Source organism: Mytilus trossulus, chromosome 9, assembly GCF_036588685.1.
Source record: "Mytilus trossulus isolate FHL-02 chromosome 9, PNRI_Mtr1.1.1.hap1, whole genome shotgun sequence".
NCBI lineage: Eukaryota > Metazoa > Mollusca > Bivalvia > Mytilida > Mytilidae > Mytilus > Mytilus trossulus.
The window spans coordinates 16,898,144-16,909,071 of NC_086381.1; the positions used below are offsets into that span (position 1 = coordinate 16,898,144).

Here is a 10,928-nt window from a genome sequence, read left to right on the forward strand (position 1 = left end):
TTTTATATTTTCAAATATACATACAATGTGAAACACTCCACCATTTTATATTGATAACGTGGGGTAAATGTACATGAGACACTAAACTGTTGCAATACAATATTACTTAATGTCATTGAAAAACCTGAGATTCATTGATGCAAAGCTAGCATATTCATAGGGCCCCCTTTCATAGGAAAAAAATTGGTTGATTAAATAGGTAATCACTGGAGCGGGCCCCTCCCAAGTTAGTCAGCAGCAGCAACTATATATAATTGAGCTCAGGTACTCTGGAAGAGTAAGCAGATCCTGCTCCTTGTGTAGTATTATGAATGAGATGTCTATGTACCTTTTTCCTGGATATGTTAACACATGATTTTGCAAATTATTGCAATTGTGTGCTTTTAGAATGGAGTAAAATGTGTGAAAAGGTATTCTATTGCAGAAAAATCAGCACACAGATATAGGAATAGTATGATTCTTAATAAACTATAGATCCTGTGTCCAAGATTTGTTTTCTTGTAAACTGGTGTAAAATAAAAATGTGGGTCAAGCAGTTATATCAATGCAACAAAACAGGATCACCAAAATCAGACTGAGACATTCATATACCATTTTTAAAGTAGACCTTGGAAGTGACATAGCATTTTGTTAATGCTTTAAATGGTCATATAGCTCTAACATGTATTAAGAATTTGATGTACTAGGCATTGGGCATTCATATTGAATTTTAATCTCCAAGTTCTCAAGAGTTAAATATGCCCCAGGGCCCAGAAACACTCAAACATGAATAGTTGGTCACAGTGTACATCAGGTTGCTTGATAAGCATGATAAGGACAGACATTTATTAACATGTGTGAGTATTTAGGCAGGCAATATTTGTTGATTGGTACATGTACTTTTTAAAATTGACAAGTTGAAACATTTCAGATTTATAATAATTTACAGAATCAAAGAATGACTGTAACCATTACCCTAAAAATTGGCTAAAAACAAAGACTAGCTGAGTGCTTACACTTTGCATTTTTGCATGCTTATTCAGACAACAACTTTTGACTAACTGATTTTTTTTTGTTGAAAAAAGGGGGGTAGGTCTACTTCCAGACAGTGGAAGTTATTTATATGGACAAATTCGTTCATAGATTAAACCAGTTTCAATGTACTACATAAATCTCGCCCATAAATCTGTTATACATCAGCAGCATAATTAAATAACTACAGAAAATGTGATACGAGGAGTTTGAGCAACTTGTAAACATCAACAAATGACGTTGTAAAGCCTTCAACCACTCAACATTTTAAGTAAAATATATTTAAAATCCTGAAAACATCATCACCCTTCGTTGTCTCAATCAATTTTGTGCTTAAAATCTGTAAAATTTGACATAATTTGCTTGATTTTGCACCGAAATAACTCCCAAAACGTCTGAAAAATGTTGAATTTTGACCTCCGGTTGAAGTATTTATTATGTAAACAAGACTCAGAGTGACGGGGAATCCTGTACATAGTCATGTGCCCATATGTTTCTAGGTCACATTTATTTATATCTCGACCAATGAAAAGCTTTAGGATGCATTTGTGTCAGTTGTTTGTAGTCGTGGGGATTACCCGCGGTTTTTTGGAAATCAACGGAGGTAGTCTTGTGATTTATCATATTTCAGTAACGGAGCACTTATTTGAATACCGAATTCGGCAGTCGTCTGACAAAATCTATTCTAATGAAAAATTAAACTCAAATACTGATGGATGATAAGTTGTTTTAATAGATTTATTGTCTGAAGCACAGGCTACGTTTTTGTTTACACGCTGGTTACAGCGCCACCTCAATTTTTTTAGATTATGTCCCCTTTCCCGCGGGACTACCGGAAGTAGCTCTTCAATGTCACTGGCTTTCCCACTGCAAGTGCCCTTTTTTGTGACACTCCGGTCGATTTTAGAAAGCGACGAATGTTTGAACTCTGAAAAGAAAAATATGACCATTTTGAATGATCTGATGACCACATCAGTTACTTATATAAAGATTCAAGGATCAACAATCTATTTACGGAAGGCACTCACCACAGAAATTTGTGGGTAGTGGTGTTAAACAAAAGCTGTACTTGTTTGAAATAACCCTTCCCTGGACAGAAACTGTCATTTCCTCGTGCTCATTAACAATTCCATATATCGACAACCCGTCATGGCCCTAGGACGATAGATGTATCTGTCTAAGTCGGACTTCTTATTACTGTAATTTTAAAGAGGCGATACAAAGACACTACGGTTCATTCAGGTTGATCTGAACAGCAGAATCGTCAAGAATACGAACTGATGTCAAACCGGCAATGTTGTCGACACCTCTGAAGAAATGGAGGGGAGGGCGACGAATGTTCCGACACTGAAAGTATAATCTCAGATATAATATATGTAGATGACAAGGGGGATATGATAGTTTGTCTGTTTGTCTTTTTATTTTTAGCCATGGAGTTGTCAGTTTATTTTCAATATATGAGTATGACTATCCCTCTGGTATCTTTCATCCCTCGTTTGTCGATATTGCGCACTGGTCTTTGCACATCATCGAGGTTGAGACTATAATTGCCAAACAAAATCGATTTGCTTACCAATTTATGGTAAGGCACTAGAGGGAATTTTGATGAGAACATCGGCCACCGTTGTCTGTGCGGTTCACTTACCATCCTATGTGAGTGACAGACCTTTTGTAGTCAAAACAGACAAATGTAACCAGGAAAGAACTCATTGGGTGTTCTTTCATTTTCCTATCTCAAAACAGCCTGAGTTTTATACTCCCAAGGAGGAACACCATAGACATACCAGCAACATTTTAGAAATGTTCTCATCGTAAATCGACCCCTGTACTGTTTTTCTCGCTGTCCATTTCAACCCAACTTTTCGGAAATATGTGGATTGTACTGCGCCTATTACGTGAAAATGAGATGTCAGAGTATCAGGATGACAGATGTACTGAATGACGTTTCATCGGATGGCCTCGATGTTAACGACAGAAAACTCATTTCGTTATTTTCATTGTGATATTTTGGTAAACAATCGATCAGCATTCGTGTAATATAGATCAAAATAAAACTTTTGCTTATATCATGTTTTTTTTTTCATTTACCAGTATGTCGTGTATGTAAACAAAAACAAAAACAACTGTGATTCAGACAAAAATTCTCATAGATCAAGTGACACCGGTGTCGGGAGTGTCACCAATGGTAGTTTACCAATCGATATTAAAATCAGAGAACGAATTAACATTGAATATAGAGACATGCAAAACATTTATTGTCACCGTTGGTTTTTCTTTTTTGTCAGTCATTGAAATAAGTGTTTTGTGGATTTTTATTGACAAAATTACGATTGAAATGAGGTTTGGTATTTTGTTTAATGAGAAATATACAGGTCATGATATTGGAAGTTTTGAGTCTCATGATGAATAGCAAGTCAGTTGGTCTGTTATATAGATAAAGGGGGAGATGCTGCTGCTGCTACTGCTGTTATTGCTGCTTGTGCGGCTGTTGCTGTTGCGGCTGCTGCTGCTGCTGTTGCTGCTGTTGCTGCTGTTGGTGTTGTTGCTGCTGTTGCTGCTGCTGTTGTTGCTGTTGTTGTTGCTGTTGTTGCTGTTGTTGTTGCTGCTGTTGTTGCAAACGTTTGTTATTAATATGTCTTCCAATAGCATGTGTATACAGTCTCCTCTTATTGGTTTGGGTTTCCGCTAAGGATCCTACATCTAACAAACATATAATAAACACCCAGTGTTTTTAAATAGTAAGTGTGTAAATAGTTTCAAAGGAATTTTGTGATTTTATCAACTTCAATGATACATAGCAATGATAGAGTTGATTAACAAAGCGTTGACACTTTTATGATAAGCAGAATTCAATATTTCAAATATCTTTATGTATTGTTAAAGAGACCTTATGAAATGACCATACAAAAGATATGTTATTCATTTGTATAATGTAAAAGGTGACCAATAAAAACAGGTTATTCCAATAAACATACAGTGTTGTGGCACAACTTTATATTGAAAGTAAAGGTGACCAGTTAAGAAAAGTATGGGCAGCTTAATAGCTTGATGATATCGTTATATTTTCAATGAATATAACTTTTTTTTTATAATCGGAAAACTCAATTATACCGTCCACAAATAGTTATCAAAGGTACCAGGATTATAATTTAGTACGCCAGATGCGCGTTTCGTCACTAGGACTTATCTGTGACGCTCATAACAAAATATTTATAAAGCCAAACAAGTACAAAGTTGTAGAGCATTGAGGATCCAAAATTCAAAAGAAGTTGTTCCAGATAAGCCTAAGGTAATCTTTGCCTGGGATAAGAAAATCCTTAGTTTTTCGATTATTTTTGTAAACAGGAAATTTATAAAAATGACCACATTATTGATATTCATGTCAACACCGAAGTGTTGACTACTGGGTTGGTGATACCCTCAGGGACGAAACGTCCACCAGCAGTGGCATCGACCCACCAGTAGTTTAAATAGTTATCAAAGGTACCAGGATTATAATTTAGTACGCCAGACGCGCGTTTCGTCTACATAAGACTTATCAGTGACGCTCATATCAAAATATTTATAAAGCCAGACGGTAAAGAAGTTGTAGAGCATTGAGGATTCAAAATTTACAAAAGTTGTGCCAAATATGCATAAGATAATCTACACTGTATGCCTGGGATAAGAAAATCCTTAGTTTTTCGAAAATTCAAAGTTTTGTTAACAGGAAATTTATTAAAATACCACATTATCGATATTCAGGTCAACAGCGTAGTGTTGACTACTTGGCTGTTGATACCCTGGGGTACGAGACGTCCACCAGCAGTATTGATATAATTGGTTTTTTTTCGATTTTATTTTGTAACAAAAAAATGCAATAGCTTCTAATCTATTTAATCCAAAATGGACAAAGGTTTGCACTTAAAATCTTATTCAAATTATGAAAGTTAATAAAAAAAAAAGGAATGGTTCTTTTGAAATGACAAAGAGCTTAATCCTACACATATTTATTTAACAGCCATTTTCATTCATTAAAAAGTTATCAAAGGTAAGATTAATAACATTTAAGATTAAATTTCTTAGTCTAAATTTTAAATATCAAAACGACTTATTTGGTTAGCCATTAGATTGATTGATAACTATACCTTGATATAACTCAAAATTAGTTAGTTTTAACAGGATATGTATGCCCTTTTAATCATTAAATTAAGAATTAAAATAAAACATTTACTGCAAAACAACACAGATACAAATAAATGGTCTCATAATTATGTATTTCATTCGACAGTTATGTAAGCATATAATCTTACTTGCAATACTGGGCTCTCTGTTTACATGTTGTCTCCATGCATACGGTGAAGGCATACCTAAATTGAACAAACATTATATGAGTGATACCAATGAATTTCATTGTATTCTATACATTTTTTGTATTACCTTTCGTCTATTAAACATATTCACTAGAACAACAGTTAAAGGTATACAAATTCCTCTGTAAAAAACACTGATTCTGGCATCAAACCTTTTCATAAACTCTTCTAAAGATACCAAGATCTGATTTGTATGCATTTAATCAGGCTATTAATTTTCTCGTTTGAATTGTTTTATATTTGTCATTTCCGTTTTTTCAATGATAAAGACCGTACGATAACTTTTAGTTGTTTAACTCTTTGTGACTATTTCATTTGGTTTCTTGTGGAGAGTAGTCCTATCTGCAGTTTTTTTTCATAGCCAAGTGGAAAGTTTTGTGATATTGTTATATCAATAAATGTCTAACCCGAAAAAGATCTCTCATCTCTATCGTCATGTTTAACATCAGCTGCAAATAAAGTATCTGAGAGTAGGATTATACAGATAGTCACAGCTACCACTAAAACCGTTTTGAAAATGACAATTTTACTTGGTAAATTGTGTTTTATATATTTTATTAAAATATTCGTCCCTATAAATGACAGTAAATTACCATATTATCAAGCTGTTACTATAATAATTAGAATTGCAAAACAGTTTTTCCATTAGGTTTGAATTATTCATCATTTAAACTAGATACCTGTACTACGCAGCAAACATTTTAATAGGACATTCTTATTTTTAATATATAACTGCATGGAATGAGATATTAAAAATTCGTTTGAATACCCAATATGCTTCCTTGATCCCATGGGATCTACTTACCGACAGTTTGACTGTTCCTGTGATATTTCAAGTAATGATAACAAACTGGACAATCTTTTCTCTCGACTATATACCACAATTGCGTAAATAGTTATCGAAGGTACCAGGCTTATAAATTGATACGCCAGACGCGCGTTTAGTCTACATAAGACTCATCTGCGACGTGTATACAGTATAGAATTGAAGAACATTGAGGACCCAAATTTCATAAAAGTTGTTCCAAATTAAGAGGGACGAAAGATACCAGAGGGAGAGTAAACCTCATAGACAGAAATAAAATTGACAACGCCATGGCTAAAAATAAAAAGACAAATAGACAAATAATAGTACAGAAGACACAACATAGTAAACTAAAGACTAAGCAACACTAACCCCACCAAAAACTTGGGGTGATCTCAGGTGCACCGGAAGGGTAAGTAGATCCTGCTCCACATGTGGCAGCCGTCGTGTTGCTTATGTTATTACAAATACAAACAAATTAAAATAAGTGTCTTTATAATTAAACAACACTATATTTGGTAGGCATATGAGATGCTTTACGGAAATATTATTTCCAATATCTGAAAATGTAGTTTCTTATTTCGTATTGTTTCTCGTCTGATGTTAATGACTAAAATCGTTGAAACGGGAGTAGAAGATTAAAGACCAGAAAGCCTTTTTCATTCTAAAAGTGTTTTTCTTATTAAAATTTTGTTTCAAAGTATTCCTGATTTTGGGAACAAAATATGATAAAATAAATTATGGGCCGTTACCTCGTTTTGTCTCTTTTGTAACTTCAATATTTCATGTTTTTCACCTGATTGACGATTATTTTGTTATATCAAAAAACGATTATTTAGATAATTTCAAAGTCAGAACCAAATATGTTTTTTTCTGACACCAAAAAAAATATTCAAAATTATTTAATAATGACTCTACAACATATTTTCTAATTTGGTTAATTTTGTGGATTGAGTTTCATCCTTTCTCGCCAGAGTGAACTATTTTTAATTGTTAAAAATATCTGCCAGTGATTTCTTTTAAACAGAATTGCAAGTCAGAGTGGAATTTGCACCCATTGAAATAAGACAAAAAAAGTATACATCACCGACCTTTTAAAAAAATACCAGTTATTTAAGGTGTATATTACTGTTAGTTTTTAAAGAATCCTTAGAACAATGGCTCTGACGTCATAGTGATAAATTTTGATATCTAAAAGAGTGTCATAAATATCACATATAGGAAATTTGACACATAAAACAACTTGTTTTCAATAACAAAAAACACCCATTATCTGGAATCTTAGTGAAGAAAAAAGGGGAGTGTACATGTATCTTTGAATACATATTGCTTTTTCTGTAAATGAAGCTTGTACTGTTGTAACGTGTACATTTAACTTCGAACTTCAAATCGCTTGCAGTTATGTCCTTACAAAATCATAATTAGGAAAAGGAATATTGTGTAACCAGAACATAAAGTTTTAAAGAACTTGTTGTGGTAGACATGAGTTTACTCTTCGAATGTTATAACATAAAAAGTGATAAGAAACTATGAAGCAGGTGACTTCTGACTTCTCACAAGTGCCCTTTTTCGTGACATTCCGGTCGATTTTAGAAAGCGACGAATTTTTCAACCCCGAGAAGAAAAATATGACCATTTTGAATGATCTGATGACCACATCAGTTACTTATAAAAAGATTCAAGGATCAACAATCTATTTACGGAAGGCACTCACCACAGAAATGTGTGGGTAGTGGTGTTAAACAAAAGCTGTACTTACTTGAAATAACCCTTCCCTGGACAGAAACTGTCATTTCCTCGTGCTCATTAACAATTCCATATATCGACAACCCGTCATGGCCCTAGGACGATAGATGTATCTGTCTAAGTCGGACTTCTTATTACTGTATTTTTAAAGAGGCGATACAAAGACACTACGGTTCATTCGGGTTGATCTGAACAGCAGAATCGTCAAGACTACGAACTGATGTCAAACCGGCAATGTTGTCGACACCTCTGAAGAAATGGAGGGGAGGGCGACGAATGTTCCGACACTGAAAGTATAACCTCAGATATAATATATGTAGATGACAAGGGGGATATAATAGTTTGTCTGTTTGTCTTTTTATTTTTAGCCATGGAGTTGTCAGTTTATTTTCAATCTATGAGTATGACTATTCCTCTGGTATCTTTCATCCCTCGTTTGTCGATATTGCGCACTGGTCTTTGCACATCATCGAGGTTGAGAGAACTATAATTGCCAAACAAAATCGATTTGCTTACCAATTTATGGTAAGGCACTAGAGGGAATTTTGATGAGAACATCGGCCACCGTTGTCTGTGCGGTTCACTTACCATCCTATGTGAGTGACAGACCTAACTCTTTTGTGGTAAAAACAGACAAATGTAACCAGGAAAGAGCTCATTGGGTGTTCTTTCATTTTCCTATCTCAAAACAGCCTGAGTTTTATACTCCCAAGGAGGAACACCATAGACATACCAGCAACATTTTAGAAATGTTCTCATCGTAAATCGACCCCTGTACTGTTTTTCTCGCTGTCCATTTCAACCCAACTTTTCGTAAATATGTGGATTGTACTGCGCCTATTACGTGAAAATGAGATGTCAGAGTATCAGGATGACATATGTACTGAATGACGTTTCATCGGATGGCCTCGATGTTAACGACAGAAAACTCATTGCGTTATTTTCATTGTGATATTTTGGTAAACAATCGATCAGCATTCGTGTAATATAGATCAAAATAAAACTTTTGCTTATATCATGTTTTTTTTTTCATTTACTAGTATGTCGTGTATGTAAACAAAAACAACTGTGATTCAGACAAAAAATCTCATAGATCAAGTGACACCGGTGTCGGGAGTGTCACCAATGGTAGTTTACCAATCGATATTAAAATCAAAGAACGAATTAACATTGAATATAGAGACATGCAAAACATTTATTGTCACCGTTGGTTTTTCTTTTTTGTCAGTCAGTGAAATAAGTGTTTTGTGGATTTTTATTGACAAAATTACGATTGAAATGAGGTTTGGTATTTTGTTTAATGAAAAATATACAGGTCATGATATTGGAATATGAGTTTTGAGTCTCATGTTGAATAGCAAGTCAGTTGGTCTGCTATATAGATATAGGGGAGATGCTGCTGCTGCTATTGCTGCTGTTGCTGTTGCGGCTGTTGCTGCTGCTGCTGTTGCTGCTGTTGTTGCTGCTGTTGTTGTTGTTGTTGTTGTTGTTGTTGTTGTTGTTGTTGTTGTTGCTGCTGCTGCTGCTGCTGTTGCTGTTGCTGTTGTTGCTGTTGCTGCTGCTGTTGTTGCCAGCGTTTGTTTTTTATATGTCTTCCGATAGCATGTGTATACAATCTTTTCTTATTGGTTTGGGTTTTCGCTAAGGATCCTATATTAAAAAAACATATAATAAACACCCAATTTTATTAAACAGTAAGTGTGTAAAAACCTTCATAGGAATTTTGTTTTTTTCAACTTCAATGATACATACCAATGATAAAGATGCCTAACATAGCGTTGACATTTTTATGGTAGGCAGAATGTAATATTTCAAAAATCATTATGTATGGTTAAAGAGACTATATGAAATGATAACAAAATATATGGTATTCATTTGTTTTATGTAAAAGGTGACCAATTAAAACAGGTTATTCCAATAAATATTTCATTCGAAAGTTATGTAAGCATATAATCTTACTTGCAATACTGGGCTCTCGGTGTATTTCTACTACACGTTTTCTCCGTGAATATGGTGACGGCATACCTAAATTGAACAAGCATTATATGAGTGATTTAAATGCATTTTATTTTATTCTATACATTTGTTTATAACCTTTTGTCTACTAAAAAGTAAAATCACAAAGATACTGAACTCAGAGGAAAATCAAAACGGAAAGTCCATTACCTAGCCATGTCAAACGGATATCACATAAAACCATTCAACAGTAAAAGTAATATTAATAATAGAACAAAGACAAATAAAAGAACAGTAAAACATATTGTAAAGATGATAAACAACATCAGTACGCAGAATCTATACATCAAGACCATCGTGTATTATTTGAGAAGTTGATACGGAATATTTATCAACAAGGTCTTGGCACCTTCCGATGAACTTTTTTTAGAAAAAAGGACGAGACGTTCTTTGACATACCCCTGGTTCATCAACTTTCTACTCAGACACTGATGACGTTTTACAAAGTCTGGGTAGGAGCTGCAAGCTCTTGAATATCGAATAAGTTGGAAAATATATATCCCATATGCAGGTGAAGCTGGTATGTTGCTACTAAGGTGGGGGACTAAAACATATTCACTAGTACAACAGTTAAATTATACAAATTCCTCTGTAAACAACACCGATTCTTGCATCAAACCTTTTCATAAACACTTCTAAAGATACAAAGATCTTGTTTGTATGTATTTAATCAGGCTATTTATTTTCTAGTTGGATTTTTTTATATTTGTCTTTCCGTGTTTTAATGATAAAGATCGTACGATAACTTTTAGTTGTGAATATTTCATTTGGTTTCTTGTGGAGAGTAGTTATATCTCTAGTTTTTTTCATATCCAAGTGGAACGTTTTGTGATATTGTTATATCAATAAATGTCTTACCCGAAAATGATTTCTCAACTGTATCGTCATGTTTAACAACAGCTGCAGATAAAATATCCGAGAGTAGGACTAAACAGATAGATACAGCTACCACTGAAACCATTTTGAAAATGATTTTTCTTGGTAAATTGTGTATAATA

General features: G+C 34.1%; 1 protein-coding gene across 2 annotated transcripts; it reads right to left on the reverse strand.

Annotated features, from left to right (window-relative positions):
- Positions 1–9,193: 9,193 nt before the first annotated feature.
- Positions 9,194–10,928, reverse strand: LOC134683639 (ataxin-8-like). Of its 2 annotated transcripts, XM_063542950.1 has the most exons (3): positions 10,789–10,919; positions 9,874–9,939; positions 9,194–9,564 (listed from the first exon to the last, which is right to left on the reverse strand). In XM_063542950.1, exons 1-3 carry the CDS (start codon positions 10,889–10,891, stop codon positions 9,320–9,322), a joined length of 414 nt encoding a protein of 137 aa, XP_063399020.1. In that variant the 5' UTR covers positions 10,892–10,919; the 3' UTR covers positions 9,194–9,319. The 2 variants fall into 2 exon arrangements, with proteins under 2 accessions (XP_063399020.1, XP_063399021.1); XM_063542951.1 differs by lacking the exon at positions 9,874–9,939 and having other exon boundaries at positions 10,789–10,928.